We start from the raw sequence: 24,789 nt of genomic DNA, 5'->3' as shown, positions 1-24,789 counted from the left end.
CGTGCTCAAATCTAAGGTCTAGAAACTATACAGCAACCTCTATATAAGCTGCTTCAGAAGTTCTGAAACAGTTGGGTATTCCTAACTCCTACTACCACTGCTTCTTTTCCAGCGCGTTCTAATCTCAATATTTGTGTTCCTCGCTATCAGGAAACTAATATAGGGGCTTGCATCGATGTAACTCTCCTTCTATTCTAACTCAGACAAAGACAAACACAGTGTGGCGGTCCACACATTGTCACGTCCAAATACCGACAACAAGTCTCAGGCATTGTTCGCATCGGCCATAGTTCAGGTAATACTTTCAACATATACATATTCATGATCGATAAAACGATAAAAGCCCCTAAAAGGAGCTGTGAAATCATGACGGCAATAGGCGCATCGTGAGCGCCACTAGCATGACAACATTAGTCTTTGAAGGGGCATTCGATCGCGAGCGGGTGGCGAAGAGCTTCCTCAATGTTGACCTGTGTAGTATTTCGTTCCGACAACGACAACACTAGGTAGATTTGAGCATCTTCACAGTGATGTTCAAGTGGTTCTTCCGTGCAGATACACCTTACTATCATATAATGCGCCCCATGACTGGCCCTATCAGATCCTGTCAGCGTGTTTTGACCCAAAGTGTAACAACTCAGTGAATCTCGCGATAGTCGTGCGCCTACGTCATGTGCGCTGCGCAACGCCTGAATGACCACAGCAACTCTCCTTTCTCTTTACGGGTCCGCTTTACCGATTGCCCACACCAACAGGCTCACTCAACTCTGGAGTAGACGCCCGTTCAACCAATCTTCTTCCCCTGACCACACCTGAGCTTATCATGTTGAGCGCGCCAACGGCCAGCGAGATCGCTTCCGCAAGCAGCTTCACCAGCACCAACATGAGTGCGACCGACATGGAGACCCAACAGCAACTCGCCATTCTGATCGAGGCTAGCTGCGAGAAGATGACGCGCAGTCAGCCATCATCTGAAGTCGCGCAGGTCGATGGCGACCCAGCGAGCATTGTATATCAGAAAAGGCTGGCTAAGATCAAGACACTGCTCAGTGCGCGTTCGACTGAGACAGATGCTTCACCCTACGTAAGTCCTGACCAAACATACAAACGAACAATGAGACTGATCAGACATGGAAGGACATTGCGCTGTGCAAGAACATCGCGCTATACATCAACGCCGCAACCAAAAACACCTGGCGGAGAGCACGACTCGCACACGGTATGACTGCATCATCGGATTCGGCAACCAGCTCCCCCGGCGGCAGCGGGAAGTCGAGTTCTGGACCGGACAGCGACGATGTCAAAACCGTACGGAAGCCCGGCCAGGTGCTGATGGTCACTGACGGGCGGTACGAGGTCCTACAAGACGATCTCCGCGACGCAAAGCAGCGCGTACGCGATAACGTAGCTCAATACCAAGCTCTCAACCAAAAATACGCCGAGCAGCAGGCGCAGCGCCTGAACGACAAGCGATTGGTAGACCAATGGTCCCAAGAAGTGGCCGACATGGAGGCCTATTGCCAACAGGTTGACGAGACAAACCGAGACCTGAATGACCGTCTCGTTGAAGCGGCTGAGAAGCACCAAGCGGAGATCAAGGCCAAGGATCTTGAATCGGCGACGTTGAAGGCAGACCACGACCTGGCCATCGCTGCCCAGCGTGAAGAAACCGAGAAGTGGCACCAAGAATGCATGCGGAAAGAATCCACCTTCCAGAAAACGATCGAAAAGGTGACCGCTGAGCGTGAAGACATTAAGAGGAAGGCCAATCTTGAGAAGAGGAAGATTCTCAAAGCACACAGGGTCAAGACTGACGATCTGAAAAGCAAGAACGAAGTATTGGAGATGAAGAACAGTCGTATGGTAGCTGAATACTACGACGCCATGTCTCAGGAAGAGGAGACCATCATCAGCCTCACGGCTCGGATCCAGCAGCTCGAGAAAGAGTACGAAACCATGTCGCAGATGCTACGCCAGAAGTTCACAACCGGAAGTGAGCTTCAGCGTGTGTTAGAGGCAAATGCTGCTGGTAAAGAAGAAGCAGCGGAGCATCGGGCGGAAGTGCAGCGATTGAGGACGCACGTCGAAAACCTGCTCGACACAATCCAGAATACCGAGACGGACGTCACGCGACACCGAGAAGCCGAGCAGGATGTGCGAGCGGCGTTGAGCCGCTCTGGGAAGGTTGTGCATCTGCTGGAAGACAAACTGGCGCTGAAGAATGACCAAATCCGGGACTTGGCGAAACAGCTCGAGCAATTACAGCAAGGCAATGTTGCACCGGGCGCTCATTGTGCAGCTCTCGATGCGATCGATCTCGAGAATGAGCAACTACGAAACTCTCTCCAAGCCGAGCGGGACGAGAAGACCGATATGCAAGCCAAGCTTGATAAGCTTGACAGCGATCACCTCAGAGTCTCCATCGAACACGACATAATGGAGGCCAAGCTCATTGTAGAACAGAAGTCCAACAGCACGCTCAATAAAAGTACAGAAGCGATGATGCACGAGCTGAACATGCTCCGCAAGGTAGCCAAAAGCCGGCAAGGTGCTCTCGGTGAGCAAGACCAGTCCGAGCTGCTGGACCTGGTGAGCGGGACCGCCGCTACAAACCAGAGCCTCCTCGACACCAACGCTCAGCTACAGGATAGACTTGAGGAGATCGAGCAGTGGAGCAAGACCATCGTCGATAAGTGCGAGAGCGACGTTATGATCGCGAGTAGCGACGTAAATTATTGGTACCACCTCTACTTCAACGAGGCCGTCGCAACAACCGAGCGCTTACACAACGAGATTGCCGCCCTCAAAGCAGAGAAGGGTGAGCAACATTTCGTCGAGCCTGCTCCGCCCGCCAACCCCGAGATCCATGATCGGAAGACGCTGGCATTTGCTATGGCACATGGGCTTCAGGGTGTTCCGCCGGAGTTGATCTCTGCGACCTTCTACGACTCTACGTCCGGAGTGTGTTTGTCGCCTACTGAAGCCGCGTTGAAGGCACTACGGCCACAGGGATGGTACCCCATCTACATTGCGGGTAAAGTGTGGTTGTCAAAGATGGTAGCGGCACTCTCCGAGGAGCAGGCTGCGATGCGCATTGAGGCTGGCGATCATAATGCGAGTCAGGGTAGCGCTGGCTCTGCGCGATCCTCAGTGAGCAACACATACGCGCCACGGGGCATCGACTTCGCCACCACGTCAGATGCTCACAACAATATGGCGGGCAATGCGTCGGATCCAAGGACGCCGCTGCTGACGCGAGCATCAAGCAGACGAACGCACAGTCCCATCACCCCAGGACGCGACGACCGAACGTCAATCCCAACGCAGGCACGGAAGGCGAAACCTCAGGTGGTACGCCGGGTTGCGCGAAGCCGCCTCGTCGAAGTATCGCAGATTCCAGAGTATCAATCGTCGTGGCAGCAGATTGATGAAAGGATGACGCGTAAGGTGTGGGAGGGCATGGACGAGGAGCTCAGGGTCCACTGGGCCACGGATTATCTAAGGATTGGAGACGACTAAGCGCCTGGTGATACAATGCGATAAGCAAGCTGGAGGTCAACGGTTGCATTATCGTGTGGCGACAATGGAAGACGAGGCCGCGATGGACTGCTGGCCATGCAAGGCAAGCAAGGTGGCAGGCGCGACAATCGGTCTGCAATCCACAAATGAGACTACCCCATCGCACGAATAGGGTGCACACAGGCTGGAGACGGGTAACGGTCGAAGATGCTCAATGAATGAGACGCGCAAGCGCTGGAGGAGACGGACAGAGAGATGGGATGATGCGGGAAGGATGACACGCGCGGTGGCATTTGGGTTCTGTCCATGTTCGCGCTAGATCCTTCGCGGCAGCGCCCAGCAATCTGCAGGATGACACGCATGATTGGCGCTTGACAGGCCAACGTCACTCCATCTTCAGTAGCTATTGTCTTTCTTATATATCAATCAATGTTGTAAACACATGGCCGTTCGGTGTCTTCTCTTAGATTTAGTGGGTGCCTCTGTTATATAAGTCGGCAACAGCCCGCGCAAACCACCACGCACACGCAATTCTCAAGGTTTGTACGTCAACACAGCCGCCCCATCGTTACTGTGAAATGTTTCCTCTTTCGCAACTAGTATGTGACTAGTTGAAGCTGACTAGATCATCTTAGAGCCGCGGTGGAATTTCGCGGTGTCGTGATCGATGACGTCATCACCATCCCCCTCACCAAACGGTCTCACCAGCGGTGCCCGAAGAACAGAGAAGGCACCTTGAACGCGGGTGCATATCGCAACTCATACTTATGGCTATACACCTCGACGCCAGCACTTTGAGAGGCCTTTTGGCGCAGCGCTAGGGCTTTCATGACGGCTACGCGGGATGCAGCTCTCGCGCACATCAGCGCCTGGCTCACTGAGACGCGATGACGCACAAGTTGCTCAAACACATCTATAGGTACCACAAGCGCACTCTGGTACATATAATCATCCTCAGTATCTGATTTGTCTCGCAGATATGCTGTGTTGGGTTGTCGCGCTCGCCATCTGTTCCTCCACCGGCGCCCCTTCACCTTGTCACAACCACCGCGGCCAGCACACCAAACGGCGTCCTAAATCGCAATGACGTCGCTAGTCGCACAAGAAGTATCTGCTGCCTTCTCTCTCTCGTCGTCCTTGCTATTGTCGCGTTATTGAGCCTTTACCGAGCCAGTCAGGCGCTGCTGCGCAAAAAGTGAAGGAGACCTGAAACACAACTTTTCGACCCCAACCCCCGAACCTCCGCAGAACGACACCAGATCCCGGCCAGAACACCAGTTCCTTGAGAGGCTGGGCCAATAGCCGGCCGCCGCCACAGTATGCGACGCCAAATCGGGTAACTGAAGTATCCACCACCACCACCTGCACCGCAGAAGATGGAGGAAAAGGTGCGGTATTTATCTACCTTCATGCTCACAGACTTGCTAACCAGCCTCCTCAATTGCTTAGATAACGACGCCGAGCCTTTCTCCCACAGAGCTCACCTTGTGGCTGTCAAAATCAATTTCTATTCGTCTCTCTTACACCACACACTACTTCCTGATTATCTTCAAGCATCTCAGCGACTACTTTCTCACTTCTTTCAAACCTACGTATTCATCAACATGTCCGACAATATGGACTTCGACTTCAGTATGTTCTGCAACGACGACTTCCTCAAGGACATCCCCCTGCCCTCCGTCGAGACCTCTAGCGACGACGTCGCTCTCAACTTCGACTACGGCTTCAACGCTGGAGAGTTTGCCGGCGACATGTCGTTTGGAATTCCTGACGGTGACCTCCTGAGTCACGCCAGGCATCTACAAGGTGCTGAGTTGGCGTCCTCTACTCTCCCCAAGGCCATTGAGACCCTCCCGGCCTCCACTTTGCCTGCCGTTCCAGGGCCTATCGAGGCAATGTGGACGCCTCTTATGAACCCAGCTCCGCCGGTAACCCCGGCCAAGAAGACCAAGGCCCCCGCCAAACCTCGTGCGACCAAGCCCAAGGCTCCTCCCAAGCCCAAGGTTGTCAAGGTGAAAGCTCCGCCCAAGCCCAGAGCTCCCAAGCCTCCCAAGGAGAAGGCCGCCAAGGTCACCAAGCCCAAGAAGCCTGCGAAGGCTCACAAGCGCACCGTCTCTGCACCCTCCGGACCCATTCGTTGCGTCGGAGAGCTTTACCACCTCCCCTGGTCTCAGCTCTCCCAAGAAGAGAAAGGCCGTCTTCTACTTCCTCTCCTCCAGGGCATTGACCCCAGCACCGGTATCAAGATCGGCGAGCCCGGCACTCTACTTCCCCCACCCGACTTCGAGATGATCGGCGAAGACCTCTTCGGCACTGGCGACAGCGGCGCCAAGCTCATGGGAACCTCTACCTCTTCTCCAGAGACACAGCGTAACAGCCTCACCATCACACCTTCAAGTCCTACTGCATTCCTCAGCAGCCCGGCTACTGCTATCACCACCCGCGACTCTGACGCCGAGGACGCCGCCAAGTACCGCGCTCTCATGGCAGCTCAGAAGGCGCAGATGCCTACCACCAGTTCTCCTATGTCCAACTCCAACATCAACAACGCCGACATCAACATCGACATCAACAACACCATTCAGTCATTGGGCAACGACGTCGTCAACATGGACTACTGCCTCAACAAAGACACCTCTTCTTTCGCCTCTGACTTCCAGCTCGACCTTCCCGATTTCCAGCTTGACTTGTCAGAGTTCGAGTTCAATCTCGGCGACATGTCTCATCCGGCCTATCAAGGTCTCAACTCCGGTCGCGGTCTCGGCGGTCCTTGTGGTAACGGCGTCATCGGCGACCCGGCTCCGGCTCCAGCTCCCGCGGTTCAGCCTGTCTCTCCTGTCAACAACAACCTCGATCTCTCCGACGCTGCCGCCATGCTGAATGCCCGTCGCGGTATCGGTCAAACCCCCACTCCCGCCAGCGACTACGGACGTCTCCGTCAGATGGAGGCTCTCAAGCGTAATGCTGAGCTTCAGGCTGCTGGTCGTCGTCGCTAGATGCTTTGCGCGCTCGGCGTTGGATGGTATCATGTCATGTATCTGCTTTTTTTTTCTTTTCTTGCCTTGATGGCGCGGTTGCGAGGAGCTTACTGGCTTGGAATGACGGACTCATTGGGTGGCAGGTCAGCATGGACCTTGGTGATGCTTACTGGAAGTGAGATGGACATGAAGATGCATGGAGATGGATATGGTTACGGAACGCTCTCATCGCATCACTGCTGAGCATCGGATGAGCTGGATGAGAAACATTGATAGAAGAATATACCCACAAAACCCATCGTCTCTTCCCTTCTACACCGCATGACCGTGATATCTGCCCTGCTACATCTTCTTCTTCGCGTCTACACCTCTTCTCACACGTCAGCAAATCCACCTTGCCTCTCGTGCCCTTCCACCAGCACATTCAAAGCTTCGACTTACTTTCTCTATGCTTCTCAAACATCCCATAACAGCCTTCCTCCCACTTCCTCATCAATTTTCCACATATCGCATCTCCTGGAGGCACTACCTGCCCCGCGTAAACCCCAGCGAGTCCAGTCTTACGGTCAATCCACCAGATGAGATTGGGATAGCCGCCCCAGAGCATCGTCCCTGCTTTCTTGCCGTCAGGCGCATCGTCCATCATGACCAAGCCGCCGAGGGCGTAGTCTTTAGCTACGTGCTTGGGTGTACCGCCCATTGCGTTGTTCGCCTGTGTTATCGTTAGCCGAATCATCCTGCGAGATCGAAGTGGCCGGGAAGGATGGACGAGTTACGGGCTGGTAGAGTAGAAGAAAGACATACCGCATCATCCTGCACAACAGCATTTAACATCGTCCGACTCCCCTCGCCCAACTGCGGCTTGAAAAATACCTCCAAACTCTCTTTACTTAGTACCTTGCCCTCCCCTCCCTCGTCGCAGTCCAACACCCCCTTCAACACCTTAATATACTCTTTCGCGCAAGTAAAACTGCCCTGCCCACCCATACAGCCCGTCACCTCCCCACCCTTCTCATCCACAAAAGGCATCTTCCCCTCATGAACACTCAATTTCCCATCTTCACCCCTCCCCGACATCTCCGCCATCCTCTCCTGCAAATCCGGGCGCTTCGAGGGAAAGAACGTAACGTCTGTGATATTAAGCGGACCCCAGAGGTTCTTCTTCATGTACTCTTCTAGTGTAAGACCGGAGATACGTTCGACTAGTAAACCGGCGTAATCAACACCAGGCCCATACGCCCAGCTCTCGCCCGGCTGAAACACAAGCGGCGCATCGAAGCGCTGCACAACCGTTGGCTTGGCATTCATTTTCTTCCCATGATACTTCAGCCACGCTAGCGTTTTCGGATGCATACCCTCGTACGTCAGGCCGCTCGAGTGCGTCAGCAAGAGACGGAGAGTAATAGGCTTTGTGTGCTTTTCCTCAATGGGAACTCCCGCGTCTGTGAAACCAGTGAGGACGTTCAGGGATTTCAGTTCTGGGATGTGGGTGTATACGGGTTCTTCCAGGGTGATGTGACCGCGCTCGACGAGTTGCATGGCGCAGAGGGCTGTCATGAGTTTGGTGCAGGATGCGACCCACATCATGGTGTTGAGGTCCATGGGTTTGGCTGAGCTGGGGCTCATGGAGGTGCGACCGAAGGCTTTGGAGTATGTGAAGGTGCCTAGTGTTTGTTAGTATTGGAGGTTTAATATCGTGATGGGAAGGTTGCGTACCATCACGGCTTGTGGCCGCTAGAGCACACCCGGGGATTTCTTGCGCTGCAATGGCGTCGTTGATGATGGTTTCGAAATCGGCCATGGTTGTGGTAAAGACTTGGGTAGTTTCATGCAATAATGGACGTGGTGACTTGCTCCAAGCTGTATGGCTATGATTATGTATGTACACGTTGCGCAGGGACCGCAGGCTACAAGATCGAGATTGGTGTCAAGATGACAGAATTGGTCCTAGAAATGTCGTTAGTTTCTAGGCTGCAGCGACTGTCACGGACTACAACTCACGGAGAAAGCGGTAGCGTATACAGAGTAAGGGTTGCACGAAAACTGCCTGGTGTTTGTTGTCGTGATTCGTCCGTGGCGGGCCAGGATGGGCTGCCGAGGTACACGATGCGGGGCTTCGATTCTTCAACCGCTAGTCGCGACGTCGACTAAGCCGCGAAATCCACGAATTATGAGACAATGAAGAAAGAAATTATAGGGTAATTGTAACTTTTCCAGTTTCTACTTCCATGGCGCTTTTCAGTAACAGAGACGCCAGCCACGGAGACACTGCTCACGACAACACGTCCCCCTCCCGCGACATCGCATACAGTCCAGGACAACCAATTCGCCTCAACATTACTGCTCCTTGATCACTAATCTGGATTTGTATCCATGTGAGCATGACAATACAGTTCTATCACCACATCTCGAACTCGCCGATGCCAGAATCACAATCATCCCTAGAGCAAAAGTCAGCACCACATTGTAGTCGTCAGCAGCTGTCCACATACTCATTGATAACCTGAACATTGTCCGAAGTCTTGAAAGCCCACAACATCATCATGAGGTCATCAGGTAGTCCGTGAAGCTCGGCATCTTGTTGGTAGCTATCCTCATTCCGTATGACGGCAGCCATGCCTCTCATTTGTGTCGCTACGTCTTCAGGCTCGGGTTCAGGAGGGACGAAGTGGGTTGTCCATGGGCCAGGATCGAACTGCTCGACGGCGTCAGCAAGGGTGCGATAGTCGAGGACGGTAAGGTTCTGCATTGGTATTATGTCTAGGCACTGTTAGTGACGTATTGGAGAGCTGCTGTTCTGGTACTTACTACCAAGGTTGCAGTCCAGCAGATGTCCTTCATCTTCTCCGCAATCTACACATGGAACCTGTTCAAGGCCTTTCATGTAGCTGCCCCACGGCTCGGGGATGGTCTCTACAGGCTTCTCCGTTACGCCTGCAGCTTTGGTACCCGATGGGCGTGAGTCTGACATGCTGGGCGACCGGAGGTCACTGATTGATTGCTGTTGTTTCGCCCGAGAAGCATAAGTCTGCCCGTTGTTTGTCGTGTCGCACGCTCTAGCGGCCGCGATTGGCTCTTCGATATTTGTACATTCGGTATGATCCGCTGAGGAGCTTACTGGTAACGGTAACGGGCTAGCTATACCATCGAACGGCACTTCTCGCGGTTCGTTTGTTGGAGTCTTTGGGGTAGCATTGTGCGGCACGCGCGGGCTTGTTGGTACACCGGTGATGCTATCATCATCGTCGAAAGCGGACGGCGTTGTCGGAGCTGCGATCGATTTGTGTCTTTTGTTGGCGGAGGAACCTGTATTGCGATCATCCCTTCGATCGTTGCCTCCCTCCTTCGGTATCACGTACCCAGGATCTGTCTCCCCAAAACGGTTGTCTTGTCTTTCGCTCGTCGGAGATCGGATTGATATGTTCGAAGCATTCGAAGCTCCTGAAACCAAGGCAGTAGTATTTGGTGAAGGGTCTGTAGCGCTCTTGCTGTGGGCTAGCTGTCGTGGAGGGTCTGCGGAAGCAGAGTATTGTACAGCAGAGGCGCGAGCAGACGGGTGAACCCAGTTATGTTGAGATACTCCATTGCTAGCATTGGATGTTGCTTGTTTTGGTGACGACTGCAATCCCCATTCTAACGCAGCTCGCGGTATCGTAGGCACGCTCCCGCTAATAGACGGACCAGGTTGTGCGGGTATCAACGGTTGCGTTTCGAAGCGTTGGGAGGGAGCCTGCTGCTGACTTTTCGCTTTGGAAGGAGGAAGTGGAATCTTGACCTTTTCTAACGATGAAGATGTAGGCGAAAGCTGGCCTGCAGGCAATGTAGTAGCACTGGTTCTTTGTTTGACTGATTTAGTTTTGGCTGCAGGTTTCGGTCCCGCTGCTTGCGATAGCTTCGCGCTGCGTGCCCTGGTAACTCTGCCAATGGGGGACTTCGGTGTCGCTGGTTCTGCGTGCTGAGCTTGCGATGAAGTCGAGTGTACAGGCCCTGGTGTCACTGGAGATGAGATGGGCCGTTCTGGTAGCTGAATCGCGGGATCGATCGGGGTAGGTCTTTGGGCTCTGTATTTCGCTTCCCAGTACTGCTTAAGACGTGGGTTGGTGCTGATTGGGTAGAGCGGCACTTGCCCTCTGGACGACATGGGCAGATGAAGCATCGAGCGCAGTTCGTAGATCGTTTGGAGATGATGATGCGCCGTACCCGACATCGCCATCTTGAAGCTTGTATCGTTTGCGCCCCTCACCCATCTTAGTATGATCTCGTCGAACCTGTCGTCGCTGGAGTCGGCAGCTTGGAGAACATCCTCAGGTGTTGTGAAGCCGCGGGCCATTGCGCGCCGGTCATCGTCGATAGTCTGGAACCTCCAATACCCGCCTTCCAAATGTGATGGGTCGATTGTCCGCACAAAGTGATCAAATTCGCCGTTGGCACCCGTCGCAATGCCGCGGTAGGCTGAGTGGTAGGCCATGGCGACTGCCGGGAGGGTGGCCTTCGATTGCAGCGGCGTGAAAATCGGCGTAAAAGCGAATGAGGGTAAGTCGTCGCCGTTGAGATCAGACAAGTTGGTGTTGCATCAAGCGAGGGCAGGTGGAAGTCCGCTGTGGGAGTAGTCGGGGAAGTAAACACTGGAACGGCGCAGAAGATTGGAAGGTACGCGTAGGCACCCAACATGCAAATTTGAAAGAGCTGAAAATTTCGAGCTTAGAGGACCATGGTTTGACGGAAACATCAAAATGATTAAGAGACAGTTGCAAGCAAAGGATGAGCCATTCGCCGCATGTTTAACTCCCATATCGCGCTGCACGTGTGAGGCAGCTGCCTGAGGAGAGGGCCATTCGAGCCCACCGCTCCCATGCATACTCAGTACCTACAAAAGGAGCCGCGTGATGAGCCTAGCATGAGTTCATAGGAGGCCTCGTCTGTGCATCAATGGAAAAGCGAAATCAGTTAGTAACAGGGTGCGAAAGCTGTCGTGACGCGGTCGCGACAATATTATGGCCATAGGCCTCGACAGGCAAGTGAACAAGTACAAACGCATGGTTTACGTCACGGACAGACTCTAGTGGAGATATGAAAGGTGATTTGAGGAATGCGCAGGACGCTGAAAGTGTACAGGAGATGAGACGAGATGAAGTCGCGATGTGTCTCGGTGATGGTGTCAGCCAATGACGTCATCGACCGCACGCGCGCGCATTCCAAATCGGGCAAGTTCCAAAAACCGTAGATTGCGGGTGCCTGGAGAATTACCACGCGCTGTCCGAACTTCTCCCCACCGTCTCCCACTCAGCAGCCTCCTACCTCATGCAAAGGAAAGTCTAAACACCCTAGTATCTACGTTGAAGTTGATTCGACTACTTCAAATTCTATCATCTAAAAGCAGGCTGCAGACCTATTTAGTCTTGTTCCTTGAACAACGCGCCCCATCTACAGCGTCAACCCCCCAAACCACTCCAAAATAATCCTCGTCGCCTCCGCCGCCTCACACGTCAAAACCCCCTCATCATCCCCCGTATCACCATTCGCAAACGAACTAGGCCAATCATGGCCCAGATTCTCATACTTGTAATGCACAACCACGTCGTCCCAGCTATACCGCGTAACCTTCTTCCCTTCATCCACTTCACAGAGATACGACGTTTTGTTCGCGTCAACGTCAAGGCCGTCTCTCTCGACCCAATCCCTCACCCACGTGGGGATATCAGTTGAGTTTGCGTTGCCGCGGGTGTTGATGCCACCGGCGTATGGTATTGTCGTGTCCTCCAGGCCGTGGAATTCCATGATGGGGACTTGGCGACTGGGGTTGCAAGGTAAGGGCTGCTGGTCGGCATCGAGGTAGAAAGCGCCAGACACGGGCGCGAAAGCGGCGATTCGCGAGCTTGCTTTGGGGTGGCAAGCTAGCACGCCGCCGGTGAAGCCTCCGCCGTTGGACTTTCCGGTTGCGTAGATGCGGGTGGGGTCGATGCAGTAGGTTGATTGGAGGTGGTCAAGGAGTTCGAGCGTGAATGTGACATCGGAGATGGAGGGTGGGGAGTCGGGGTCGCCCTCGTACTGCTGCGTGCCTTTTGCGTTCTGGGCATGTGTTAGCATACTTCTACAATGCATCTAGAGATGGGTAGACGCTACCGGTACGCCTTCGGGATACGCAACGATGCCTTCGTAGCCATAGCTGGCGTTCGAGAATTGACTGAGAGCTTCTTGGTACTTTGCATTCTTGCCACGGCCGTGGAAGGAGAGGATGAGTGGGACGGGGTTGTTGTTGTCGTACGAGGGCGGGATGTGTAGACGGTATTTGCGAGGGGAAACACCGCTTTCACTCTCCAATGTCAGATTGACGGACTTGTCAAGCTCGATACCATTGGGGAGTGGCTTCTTACATCCGCAGTCGGGTGCGGTGTTTGGACTTGAAGCTGCGGTTGCGGCAAAGAGCACCGCTAGCATTGACGACGATGCCTTCATTTTGGTAGTTCGGGGTGGACTCGGAAGTCTCGATCGTGGCTGCATGCATTTATATATCTCCGAGGTGGTTCAGGCGTGCAGCAACGTCACATGCGACCTTCTCTTTTTGAGGCTAGATTGCTGTAGCATGGTATTTAGCGTGATGCTAATGTACAGCCCGCCGTGCTAGTCTGTAAGCCTCATGAAAGGTGTCGATCGTAAGCCTCAGCCGTCCTACAACCCACTTTGCTATCGATAACTATAGTTTCTATCTTTCACAAGCCACCTAATGACTATAAGTCGTAGCAGCTACGCCGAGCTCCAACGGACCCATAAACGCCGACTTCATCCCTCAGTCCAGGCCCTCGACCACGGCTTCTACAATAGCCTCGCGATACTTCTTCTTCATCCCATCATCAAAGCCATCATACTCCCCTTCAGAAAACGTATTGTGCCCACCCTCCACGTATTCCTCAGCGACTCGTTGCTCAAGAGTACGCTCGTCATCACCGTTCACGTCCAGGCGGTCGATGCTTATTTCTTCGACGGGCGCAGCGACTTGAATAGGCTCGGTCGAGTTAGGTAGATTGCCGTCTTGAGAACCTGCTGATATGTTAGTGACGTTACTCAGTTGGCTCATGCAGCAACATGGCTTACCCGTAATACCCTGACCATACTGCGCTAGGAACGCGTCTTGATCGATGTCTTCGTCAGCGACGTAACCGGCAAGTTGCTCATTCTCGGCTTCGTGAGCGCTGATGCGCGCAAGCATCGTCTTTGCAAATGCAGGTAGCTCATCAAACTCCCGCGCCTCTTCCCCTCCGATCGCTGTGGGATTTTGGCCATCATCAGGATGGCAACCGTCAGCCTTCGTGCTATCGTTCGGGTCTCCTCGCTCATGTGATCTGCGCTTGCTAGAAGGCGGTGACGTACCATCCGTGTCGTGCGAGCCTGGGGTATTGCAAGGCGTGCCGATTTGTTCTTTACTACCGTCGGAATCATCTTCTTCGTCGGTCTTCTCTTCCTCGTTGCTGTCCGACCCATCGTCAATGTCGAACATTTTGCGATGCGCCTCTTCTAGCTTTTCGTCCAGCTGTTCAAGTTCCTTCTTGAACTCCGCGAGGCGCGCGTTCGACGCCGCACGAGTAGCCTCATCCATGACGATCTCACCCTCGCCCGTGAGTAGAGGAACCGTGAGTGGCACCCACGCGGCATGTCCTTCCAAATACTGCCAAAAGTCCGGCCAGAGCTTGCGCAGAGCCAGTTCGACTGCTGAGTGGCAGCCCTTGAGAAAGTCTGGATCGAAGTACTCCTTGGGCAGCATGCTCTTGGTGAGGCCGTGGTCTTCTCGTAGCGCAAACTGTAGCAAGCGTCTGTCGTGAACTAAGCGGCTAGAAGCCGTGGAGCAGTAAAAGTGTTCTTTGCCACACTTCTTCTTCCAATACGCAAGTTCATCGTGCAAGCTATCACGCTCGACGACTGCGACGTGCCAGTAATGCATCTCGAAGTCTTTGTACCATGCGCGGTAGTTGTCGATCCTGCATTCACACTTGGCGCGTGTATCGAGCGCCTCAAGCTTGAACCTATCAACATCTTTCAGGAGTTTGTGATTCTCGGCGATGAATTTCCTGTTCTCTGTTTGGAGTGGGTGAATCTGGGTGAGGATCAGGCGATGCATTTCGAAAGCATGTGGGCTACTGGTGGTGTGTGTAGCGCTGACCAAGGCATGACAGTTCTGGATTTGGTCTTCGAGAATCTTTTCCTGTGCTTTCAGTGACTGCACTTTGCGTTCAAGCCCAGCTACCTTCGCTAAGCAATCTTGCTCCTCGGTCTGGTATGTGAAGAGATCCTTATCACACTGGTCCAATTTGGCTTGAATGTGTCGACGTGTCTCTTGCTCCTGCTGAAGCTGAGCACGAAGTTGTTCTGCCTGCGCGTAGTAATCCGCTATAGCCTCTGCCACGATGCCGTTAACAGTGGCTCGTGGAACGCAGCCTGCAATGTTGGAGACATCTTCCTGATTTACCTTGGCGGCTGCAGAAGCGATGACCTTCTGCAAATCCGAAGCGTACTTGGTAAGCTTCGTCTGTTGGTCAGTAAGCTGCGCAGCTTGGTTGACCGCATCTATCCGTTCGTCCTGCAGCGTCTCTAACTTCTTTAAATACGCGGTCAGTCGATCTGCATTCGACTGGTTGACATCGAGTAGGTTCTGTACATCCGTCTTCAAGTCCTTGTTGTCTTTGCTCAATGCTGCGTTCTTCTTACGCAAGGCTTGATGCGTCTTGATGGCATGCTGGGTATGCTTGGCTAGGTCTCCTTTGGCCATTGCTGCGTCTAGTGTAGTCTCTAGACCAGCGATGGCGGCGTCTTTCTTCTGTAAGATCTGCACCCAGTTTGCGTGGTTGTTACGAGTCTCCGCTTGGGCGATGAGGGCTGCACGCTTGACATTCTCCTCGGTATCTTCCCAGAGTTTGCTTTTCTCCGCAAAATGGTCGGAAAGCTTTCGATATGTACTGGTTTGCTTCACCATGTTGGCTTTGCAATTGCAAGCAATTGCGTCGCTGCCTATGGGTAGGGCGGCATGGTTTCCGTTCATGGCAGTGGCTGCGTCGAGAGCTAGCTTCAGCCGTGCTAGCTCCTCATCTTTCTCGGTGATGAATTTGGATAAGCCGTGGACTTTAGCTTCCAAACAACTATTGTCCTTGCGAAGCATATCAATAGTGCTTGACTGCTCGTGGGTTGTCGCCTCCAGTTCGGCGATGCTTCGTGACCAATCGTCTATGGTCTTACGGTCCGCTCGGCGCTTTCCGCGTAAAGTATCAAGAGCGCTCCTGTCTCGTTCCTGATCATGTAGAAATTCGGTAATCTCGCAGTCTCGTGCGGTGATGATGGCTTCCTGATCCTGTAGAAGTTCGGCGATCTCGCAGTCCTGGGCGGTGATGACGGCTTCTTTGTGGTTACATGTGCCAGATAATGCATCTGCCTTCGTGGTCAGAGCGTCGACGCGTTCTCTAGCAAGCGCGTGCGCTGCGGCGATATCATCATATTGCTTAGTAGTCGGTCGCCCTTCGAGCTGAACAATATGAGCTTGACATGTGGCGAGTCCGCGTGCGAGTGCCTCGTTCTTCTGTTGAAGCTGCTGTACCTGACGGGACGCTTGCGATATCGAGCTTTGTTCATTCTAACATGGATCAGTATGAGTCACGTATGGTGATCACGACCGGACGAATTGAGACTCACAAGGTGGAAAGGGTGAGCTCGCATAAAGATCTTGGTCGCAATAGAATGTGAAGAAGACGACGTGGTAGCCAATGGTTTGGAGGCGCTCAAGCTGCGTGACTGAGCGGCGCGCATGTTGCTGGTAATCAGCTGTGCCTGTGGTTCCTGGTTTAGAACGCTCTTTGATAACGCGAGCATGTTGGCGGAGGTGTGCACTGGTAGCTCCGGTCTTTGCCAAAGAGTTGAGCCCAGCGCTTGGGTGGTGGAAGCAGAACGCAGCAAGCGTAGTGCAAGTGACGTGTCGGAGCAGGGTATCGCCAAGTGATCACATGCAGCGTTTGGTTGCGAAAAGGCACGGGGCCACGAGCACTCCCTTCACTATGGTGGACCGTGCCCGAATACCTCTCGTATCATATCCAGTGAATTCGTATGTATGTATGAAGAAGACGGCAGGCGATGTCAGCCGGGGTATCGAATCGGAGCAAAGCGCGCCTCAGTCAGTTCTCCAGCCCACAAACACCTCGTCAGTTCTAAACCGCTGGGTGCAAGTCGTGTCGTTCAGCTCCGTCTCAACTCCAGTTCCATACTCTAATAAGCCAGCATGAGCAATCATGATGCCGTTATCAATGCAAAACATCTCGTCTGTTGCAAACACATTCCCACCTCTGTCTCTTGCCATCATGCCCATCATTTGCTGTAAACGCATGTTCGAGCCCACGCCGCCCACGACTAGCACTTGCTGTGAGCCAACATGTGCCATGGCTCGCTCGGTGATCTCGACAAGCATAGCGAAGATGGTCTCTTGCAGTGAGAAGCACATGTCTGCTCTTGTGACCAGCTGTCCATCTTCAGTCTTTAATCTCTTCTCGTCGGGTAATGACTCGTCTAGTCCGCGCGCGAGGAGATCGGCTGCAGCCAATATTCCCGAAAAGCTCGCATCCATGCCTTTGACGCCATATGGTAGATCGACGAGGTTCTTGCCATGTTTTGCCAGTTGCTCAACATTGTATCCGGGAAATGGGTCGTTGGGTATCATAAGTGTGCGGGCGAATCGATCGATGCAGTTTCCTATGGCAATATCCAAGGTCTCACCGAAGATGCGATACCGTTGGGCGGAGTAAGCAATGACTTGTGTGTTGCCACCAGATACGTATAGGACCACAGGGTTATCGGCGCGGGTTATTGAGCGGCCCATCTCGATGTCTGCATTATGTTAGCTAAAATTCCGATACATAGATTTCCTGGGACGCTTACGACCAACGCAGTGGTTCACGCCCACCATGGGCTTCCCCCACAGTAAACTGATTGTCCTGGCTGCAAGCGCGACGCTTTGTAATGGTGCACCCATACCTGGGCCCTTGGTGTAGCATATGCAATCGATGTCTTCAATTTTGACTCCCGCTTGACGCACAGCCTGCTTGATTAGCCTCACGACCCATGCTCGGTGATGTATTGCGGTGTCCTTGGGCAAGAAGCCTTCGCCGGGCGGGGAAACATAGGTATGCCGCAGGTTCGCGAGAATAATCGGTGGCTGGTTAGGGCCAGGGTGGGAGATGACACCGACACCTATCTTGTTGGCGCTTCCTTCCAGTCCTATGGCGATCATTGTGGCGGTCGTCGCGGTTCGGCGTTGATGTTTGACGCGTCGAGGCGGGGTGACGTTGGAAAAAGCTATCGATAAGGAATGACATGCATGAAGCCAGCGCTGGGCAACCACCAATGGCCAGCAGCCGTGCAAATTAAGTCGCGTGTTATGAATGTTCGCGGAGTCGCGATGCAACCTGGAATTGACGGAAATCAGTGCTGTAATGCCCTTGGAAATTATGGTATTTACGATTATTCCTGTGATAGAGCTTCTACGTCCGCAAAGGCACCTGGGCAGTGCGAGGGCAAGTGAAAGCCGACCTCTTTCAACATGTTTGCTAATCATACAACTCTTGCGAAATTCACGGTCGTCTTGTCAGATGATGGCGATGCTGCACGCTGCACGTATGCAGCAAGCAAGCCGATATAAAACCCACGAAAAGACGTCACAACGCCCGCGAGTCAGGTGCTGCAGGGTCTGTGAACCACCACAACAAAGTCCACTATTTCTGTCGCATATCTTCACAATCAATTCTTCATATCCCAAATCTATCCAGCTTTTCTATCCTCGCTCCAATCCCATCCCTCTTTGATCATATAACCAAAAGCAAGAGTTGCAAATTCTTCCACACCCCAGCCACCAAATCCTCCACCGCTCGGACCAAGCAGCCTCGGTACGCCGAACCGCTAAAGAATATCCACCAAATATCCAACCCTCCACAACAATCCCACGCCACACCGGACCGTTGCGCTATATGGCAGACTTCGACGGCGCCAGCCAGACCTTTCTGGCCTGGCTGAAGGCTTCTGGAGCGGAAATCAGTCCAAAGGTCAAGCTGCAAGATCTGAGGAACCAGGATGCTGGGCGAGGCGTGGGTAAGTAGCTACTCCACCTATGCATGCTGCCAGAACTACCTCGACTGCCACCACCCTCCATTGTACATTTGGCAGATCCATACTAACATAAGTCAAGTCGCGACTGAACCCATCGCCGAGCACGAACTCCTCTTCCGCATACCCCGCGCCTCCATCCTGAGCGTCGAAAACAGCATCCTCAGCCGCGAAATCCCCGCTTCGACATTCGCCCTCCTCGGCCCCTGGCTCTCTCTCATCCTTGTAATGCTCTACGAATACCACAATGGCTCCGCATCAAACTGGGCTCCTTACTTCGCCGTCCTGCCCACCGAGTTCAACACCCTGATGTTCTGGTCCGAGGACGAGCTAGCCGAGCTACAAGCCAGCGCCGTGGTAACCAAGATAGGGAAGGAGGGCGCAGACGAAGCCTTCACAGAGCAATTGCTACCTGTGATAGAAGAGTTTGCGGAGATAGTGTTTAGTGGGGATGAGAGGGCGAAAGATAAGGCGAAGGAGATGCGCAGCCCAGAGAATTTGGAGTTGATGCATAAGATGGGCAGTTTGATTATGGCGTATGCGTTTGATGTTGAGCCTGCGACACCCAGCAAAGAAGTAGACGAGGAAGGTTTTGCTGAGGAAGAAGAAGATGCGGCGCTGCCAAAAGGCATGGTGCCACTGGCTGACATGCTGAACGCCGATGCCGACAGATGCAACGCGCGACTCTTCTACGAAAAAGACTGCCTGGAGATGAAAGCGCTCAAACCCATTCCGGCAGGCGACGAGATCTTCAACGACTATGGCTCCCTTCCCCGAAGCGACTTACTGAGAAGATACGGCTATGTAACCGACAACTACGCGCAGTACGATGTCGCCGAGATCCCTGCTGAGCTTGTCACAGAGATCCTCGTCCGCGACGGCATCTGGCATCAAGACAGAATGGAGTATCTTGACGAACAAGAGGTGATCGATTCCGGCTACGACATCGCAGCCAGCAACCCATTCACCCTCCAGGAGAGTCTCTCCCCCGAGCTCGTCGTCCTAGTAGAAAGCATGCTCCTCCCATCCGAAGAATACGAGCGTCTTAGCAGCAAAGGCAGACTACCCAAACCAGAAAAGATCACTAGCAAAGGCGCGGAAGCGCTGCAAAAGATTGTTCAGGCACGCATTGCGCAGTATGCTACATCGCTAGAGGATGACTTGAAGACGTTTGACCAGGTCCCACCTGTCGACGCTGCATCGAAGAAGCAGCGGAGGCTTGCGATGGCAAAGGCTGTGCGTATCGGCGAGAAACAGCTCCTGGCTCAGACAAAAGATGCGCTGGTGGAGAAGATTGCAAGAGATGGCGGTGCGGCGGCGAAGCGGCAAAGAGCTGTTGATGAAGAGGGGGATGTAGAGATGGGCGGTATGGGGAAGAAGCACAGAGTTTGATCAACTCCAGACTGTACCCGTCAGCACGTGCTGTGGTTACGTTGCGATTGCACCAAGAAAAAAAATCTGATCATCAGAACGATATTCCAGATGTAAAAGATGATTTGGTAAGTTTCTGCATTTTTTTGTCGCCAAGTGAAGTGCTTGCGGCACTCACGGCGTTGGTATGTATGTGTATCCAAGTATCGACTTGCTGACTTATGTTCCATCTAGGTCGCTGCCCTTCCACCCACCCACCAACCGACCAACCGGCCACCCATCCTCCCTCCCTCAAATCTATAGGGCTAGTGTACATAGCTTTGGTAGATGTTTGAAGCCAGAGCCCGCCGAACGAATAGAAAACAAAGGGTATAATTTGTCGACAAGAAAAGCGCTGAACGAAGAAGACTGAGCAAATTGTGGGTATCATCTTCCCGCTGGTCCTGCGCCTGTCGCGCTTGTCGGTGTGGGAGGAAGAAGATGGCCGGACGCAGATCGATTATGGTTCTCAATCGACCGGCGATTGGGATTTGCTGGTGGTTGCTGGGCCGCTGCCTTCTCGCCTTGACGCTCAATCATGATGCGGTATCTGATGTGCAGGTTGTCAGTCCAATCAACGGGATAAGTTTCCTCATCCTCGCTGCTATCACCAGAGAATCGCCATCGGTCTGCCAAGCGATCATCAACCCGCTCCGTCTTCTGACGCTTCACGCCTCGTCGGTCGATCATCATGCGCCCGCCTCGACCGATTCTACGACGGAACCGAGATTGATCGTGGAATGGAACGTCATCTGGAGGAGTGGCGAAACGAATACGCGTGCTTCTCCGTGGATCTGTCTGCTTACTCGACGGCACCACTGCTGTGGCATCAGCACCCTCTCCATCAGATACGGATGCAGGAGGCGTGGGAAGCTGACTCTCCGTGAAAACCGTACGGAAGTCCGACTTCGCAGCGGGTGGCTCCAGAGGGGGTGTAATGGGCCGCCATGTTGCGTCGACCCACCCCACGTTCCACTTTTGGTGCTTGACCAGGTTGTCTTCGATGAAGCTATCAATGGCCTCGGTTCGCTTGGCTTGCTGCTCCTCGAGGTATACAATGTCACCGTCAACAAGGCGCCCGTCTGGACGCGTGTTTGTGGGTTTCATGCCAGGAAGCGTCTGGCGCTGTCTCTCGACATCGGCAGTTCTCTTGGGCTTGGGTGCAGGCTGTGGTGGGTTAGTCATCTGTGCAAATGCTCTGGTAAGTTCATTGCGACATACCTTCTGAGTGATGAGCAGCTCATCGTCATCACCCTTGATACTGAGTCGTCGCTTAAGCTCCTTGACAGCATGCCGTTGCTCGAAGATCAATTTGTCCGTCGCAAGTTGTTCTCTTTGGATTGCCTCTCGCCGTTTCACTTGCGACATCAACAGACGTGCCTCCTCCAGTTCCTTCCTCAGCTTCTTCAGCTTCTCGGTTACTTGCGCGTCGCGACCACGCGTCTTACGGACTTGCCGCACCTCACGTCGCCTGAAGCAAACATACGGATCAGCATCATCGGTCTCGAGGTTCGTCTCGAACTTTAATGAGGGCATAAGCGGGCGGTTGCCTTTCAGTAGCCGTTGGTTCTTCCAATGTGGGTAAATATCTCGTGCGAACCGACGCGCCGACTCGCTGATGGTCTCATCGAACTCTGCTTCGAATTCCTCGTAAGAAAGAACAGGCGAGTTGTCGACGGCTGCATACGGTTGTTTTATCGCGGTGGTCTCTTCGAAGAAGTTGATCACCTCTTCAAACTCGTCTTCTGAGCAGTGGTTGGTTTTGCCCTTCTTTTGGTTGTAAGACTTGAGAAAGGCGACATCATCACTGGTCATGCAATACGGACAGCCAGATGTATCTTCGACGGTAGACGAAAATCGAATGTAAGTGGCGGGCTGCGTGAATCGTTTTGGATAGACATCTTCATACTGCAGTGTACTCGCGACAGCATCCGGAGTTGGGATGTAGAGCTGTGCGATCTTCCCACCAGTCGCTCCCTGCGCTGCTGCCTGGGCGGCGGATATGACAGCTTGTAAATGGTGCTCCTAAACATGATGTTAGTATGTGGTGGGTAAGGGAAAGGGAAAGCCGAAAGCGGCCTAGCGCGACTTACAATCTCCTCGCCCTTCTCAACACCGGTCTCAACCTTGGGAATATGGCGCGACGCATCGTCATCAGCAAGCTGCTCAACATCTTGTTCGCGCACGACAGGTAAATTCTGTTTTGTCGATAGCTTGCGCTGTCTGAAGCGTTGTCCGGTCGCGCGAGCCGTCATTGTTGTCTGTCGTTATGCACGTGACGACGGTTTGGGCTGCGTATGGGGCTTTGGTTGCAAATCTGGCGCCGGGGGCCAGCCAGCGAAGAGAGGAGTCACGCTCCCAGAAGCGCGATCCGACCACCAACGCGTCGCAATATTGTCGATATGGGTGTCAAAAGTGTCGCACGGACTTCCGCATGCGTTTTATCGCGTCGAAAGTGATGAAATGAGGTGTTGGGGTGCTGTTTGGCGATGGAAAAGGTTTAGGTGGGCGGCGATGTCGAGCGTGTTCAGCGGATGCGTTGGGGCGGCTTTTTTGGCAAGGAAGTTGCGCACGCAATGGACCAATCATAAGAGAGATCGCCGAGGATAGGTGGAACCTGCGCGATCGTCTTCTGCCCATCGTGCACACTTAGAGGTAGCTGCACATCTTCACCTTCATTGCCTCCGAAGCAGCAACTGCAGAAAGAAGTGCAGCATGCGTACGTGTTTGCATTTAATGTTACTGCGTTCCATGGTTCTGCGTGGAAGGGAGTCCGGATGGCGTTAGCTCGCCTTGGCATGACGCCTGCGGTGACTTCCAGCATCCACGCCATCACCATAACAACACCTGCACCAGCGGCATGCTCGTTCCAGCCAGCGCTTACAGACGTGGAACACTTCTCAACTGCGCACGTTGCACGGCCTGTACCTTGAAATGGACTGCTTTGAAGCCATTCCAATAGTCTTCAACATCCTCGGATACTGACGGACTACAACCATCGAAAAAGCACGCAATCTCATCAAGGCTTAAGTATGATGCCACTCTACGCGCAACTATCTTCAATGGTATGCATACAGTTTGGCTAGGTTCGCTAGGAAGTGACACCCAATGTGAGGCGTCTTCCACGCTGTACGACTGAGTCTACACCCACTGCGTATTCGCTGTTTATACTTATTTCTCTCACGCATCAGCCCTGCCAAGACGACGTGCGAATTACACGTATCCTGTTCTCCATTCTCAAAGCTGGCGACTTTGTTTCTTGGATTGGCCTGATGCTCAAGACAGTACCATTCGTCTCGCCTTGCCTCTACTAATCAACCTTCACTGGGAGAGGGTTTCCCGTCATGTTGTATCCCGACTCATATTCCACACTCTTACGGCTCCACTCCTCGTCCAAATATACTAAACAAACTCTATACATCCAAGCGGGCCAATTCTCACGATATCCGTGACGCATCGGCGTTGTTGCAGTCTGTCTTCTCGCTCGGAACGCCTCGGAATGTTCGGAATGTGCTTCCATTAATAGGGCTTGGGGCCTACGTGCATCACAGCAACCGCGCCGCAACCGCGCCCCCAACAATACACGCTCAGCTCGCTATCACTCTGCTCCCATCCCCTCGACGTCTACCTGCAACTACACACCTGTCCACAAATCGAACGCTCGCGGAAAACACGGCATTTTCAGTCAGCCCATTAGAGTCGCTAGCTTGACATGGATCGGTTGCCGCAAGAACTCGTCGAGGAAATCACCAAAAACCTGCCCACGGACGATCTCAAGAACGTTCTAACTGTCTCCACAAAGTTTCGTTATGCCGCGGAGAGATATTCTGGCGCTTTCACAGAGTTTACCCTAAATGAGCGTAACGCGGACAAGTTCCTTGGGCTTTACTCAGGACACCGGCTGCTTTACTTGCGGGAATTGCACTTTCGCCCCAACTTCCCTCCAACTTGGCCTCCCGACCCCTGGCCCTGGGAAGACGAGATGTGTCGCGAAAACGCCGATGCAATCAGAGCCAAAAATGAGTGCTTCACGCGTCAGGTCCATTCGCTGTTCACAACGCTCAGTACTGTTGAGGAGAATGCTGCACCCCAGCATGCCTCTGGTCGATATCGAATCCAGACACACGACCCCTCCAGGCTGATTCATGTGGAGATATACTGTCCTCACCAGGAATACATCAGTTGGCGCATTCGTCTGCTCAATACGGAGCTTCCCCTGGTACATTCAGTTCGTTCGCTGGAGATTTGCAACGAATGCCCAGAAGACGCGAGTGTTTACCACGATAGTCACGGTTATCCTGCAAATTACAGAAAGTGTTTCGATGGTGGATTGTTCAAACTGGACTTGGGGGTCATGGTCGATCTGGTATCGAAGCTTCCAAACCTGGAGTATCTCGGCTGCAAGACAGGAGGGTTCGAATGGGCTCCTGCATTTTCAGGTAATGATGGTAGTGAAGACCCCAACAGACACTTCCAAAGCGATTGGGATGGCCCACGTCGTGATGCGAGGCACAATTTCGCACACGCTGTCATCTCTCACCAAACCCAGCTTCCGACCTCGCTTCAGCGGGCGAGCCTGGATTTCGTCAGCCCGCTGATACGCGCACTTGACACTATTCAAGACAGGCCTTTACCTAATCTAGTTGGTCCAGCTCTCCGCGACCCATTTAGCGCCAGCCTTCGTATCCTGACCAATAATCTGCGACAACTGCGCCTGTGGGCGATTGTTGATGAAAGCCTGTTCAGCATGGAC

The 24,789-nt window shown here is 53.3% G+C and overlaps 8 protein-coding genes across 8 annotated transcripts; 3 read left to right on the top strand and 5 right to left on the bottom strand.

Annotated features, from left to right (window-relative positions):
* Nucleotides 1-883: 883 nt before the first annotated feature.
* J4E90_003068 (uncharacterized protein) lies at nt 884-3,519 on the top strand (the record flags this gene model as incomplete). The annotated part of the gene is made up of 2 exons (XM_051432641.1): nt 884-1,084; nt 1,120-3,519. 2 exons carry the CDS (start codon nt 884-886, stop codon nt 3,517-3,519), a joined length of 2,601 nt encoding a protein of 866 aa, XP_051294063.1.
* A 1,604-nt stretch (nt 3,520-5,123) lies between these two features.
* On the top strand, nt 5,124-6,515 carry J4E90_003067 (uncharacterized protein; the record flags this gene model as incomplete). The annotated part of the gene is made up of 1 exon (XM_051432640.1): nt 5,124-6,515. One exon carries the CDS (start codon nt 5,124-5,126, stop codon nt 6,513-6,515), a length of 1,392 nt encoding a protein of 463 aa, XP_051294062.1.
* Nucleotides 6,516-6,839: 324 nt separating this feature from the next.
* Nucleotides 6,840-8,298, bottom strand: J4E90_003066 (uncharacterized protein; the record flags this gene model as incomplete). The annotated part of the gene is made up of 4 exons (XM_051432639.1): nt 6,840-6,865; nt 7,062-7,209; nt 7,302-8,161; nt 8,214-8,298. 4 exons carry the CDS (start codon nt 8,296-8,298, stop codon nt 6,840-6,842), a joined length of 1,119 nt encoding a protein of 372 aa, XP_051294061.1.
* A 597-nt stretch (nt 8,299-8,895) lies between these two features.
* On the bottom strand, nt 8,896-10,965 carry J4E90_003065 (uncharacterized protein; the record flags this gene model as incomplete). The annotated part of the gene is made up of 3 exons (XM_051432638.1): nt 8,896-8,938; nt 8,990-9,257; nt 9,306-10,965. 3 exons carry the CDS (start codon nt 10,963-10,965, stop codon nt 8,896-8,898), a joined length of 1,971 nt encoding a protein of 656 aa, XP_051294060.1.
* A 956-nt stretch (nt 10,966-11,921) lies between these two features.
* On the bottom strand, nt 11,922-12,953 carry J4E90_003064 (uncharacterized protein; the record flags this gene model as incomplete). The annotated part of the gene is made up of 2 exons (XM_051432637.1): nt 11,922-12,566; nt 12,621-12,953. 2 exons carry the CDS (start codon nt 12,951-12,953, stop codon nt 11,922-11,924), a joined length of 978 nt encoding a protein of 325 aa, XP_051294059.1.
* A 331-nt stretch (nt 12,954-13,284) lies between these two features.
* On the bottom strand, nt 13,285-17,757 carry J4E90_003063 (uncharacterized protein; the record flags this gene model as incomplete). Its single annotated transcript, XM_051432636.1, has 4 exons — nt 13,285-13,535; nt 13,590-16,113; nt 16,672-17,354; nt 17,406-17,757. 4 exons carry the CDS (start codon nt 17,755-17,757, stop codon nt 13,285-13,287), a joined length of 3,810 nt encoding a protein of 1,269 aa, XP_051294058.1.
* Nucleotides 17,758-18,490: 733 nt separating this feature from the next.
* On the top strand, nt 18,491-20,018 carry J4E90_003062 (uncharacterized protein; the record flags this gene model as incomplete). Its single annotated transcript, XM_051432635.1, has 2 exons — nt 18,491-18,611; nt 18,709-20,018. 2 exons carry the CDS (start codon nt 18,491-18,493, stop codon nt 20,016-20,018), a joined length of 1,431 nt encoding a protein of 476 aa, XP_051294057.1.
* A 405-nt stretch (nt 20,019-20,423) lies between these two features.
* J4E90_003061 (uncharacterized protein) lies at nt 20,424-22,291 on the bottom strand (the record flags this gene model as incomplete). Its single annotated transcript, XM_051432634.1, has 3 exons — nt 20,424-21,203; nt 21,258-22,061; nt 22,130-22,291. The coding sequence occupies 3 exons, from the start codon at nt 22,289-22,291 to the stop codon at nt 20,424-20,426; spliced, it is 1,746 nt and encodes a 581-aa protein (XP_051294056.1).
* Between the last annotated feature and the right edge of the window lie 2,498 nt (nt 22,292-24,789).

The sequence above is a fragment of the Alternaria incomplexa genome (assembly GCF_024043165.1).
Source record: "Alternaria incomplexa strain BMP 0042 chromosome Unknown scaffold_3, whole genome shotgun sequence".
Taxonomy (NCBI): Eukaryota; Fungi; Ascomycota; class Dothideomycetes; order Pleosporales; family Pleosporaceae; genus Alternaria; species Alternaria incomplexa.
Note: the sequence above shows the minus strand (reverse complement) of the source record. Positions and strands in the feature narration are given on the sequence as shown.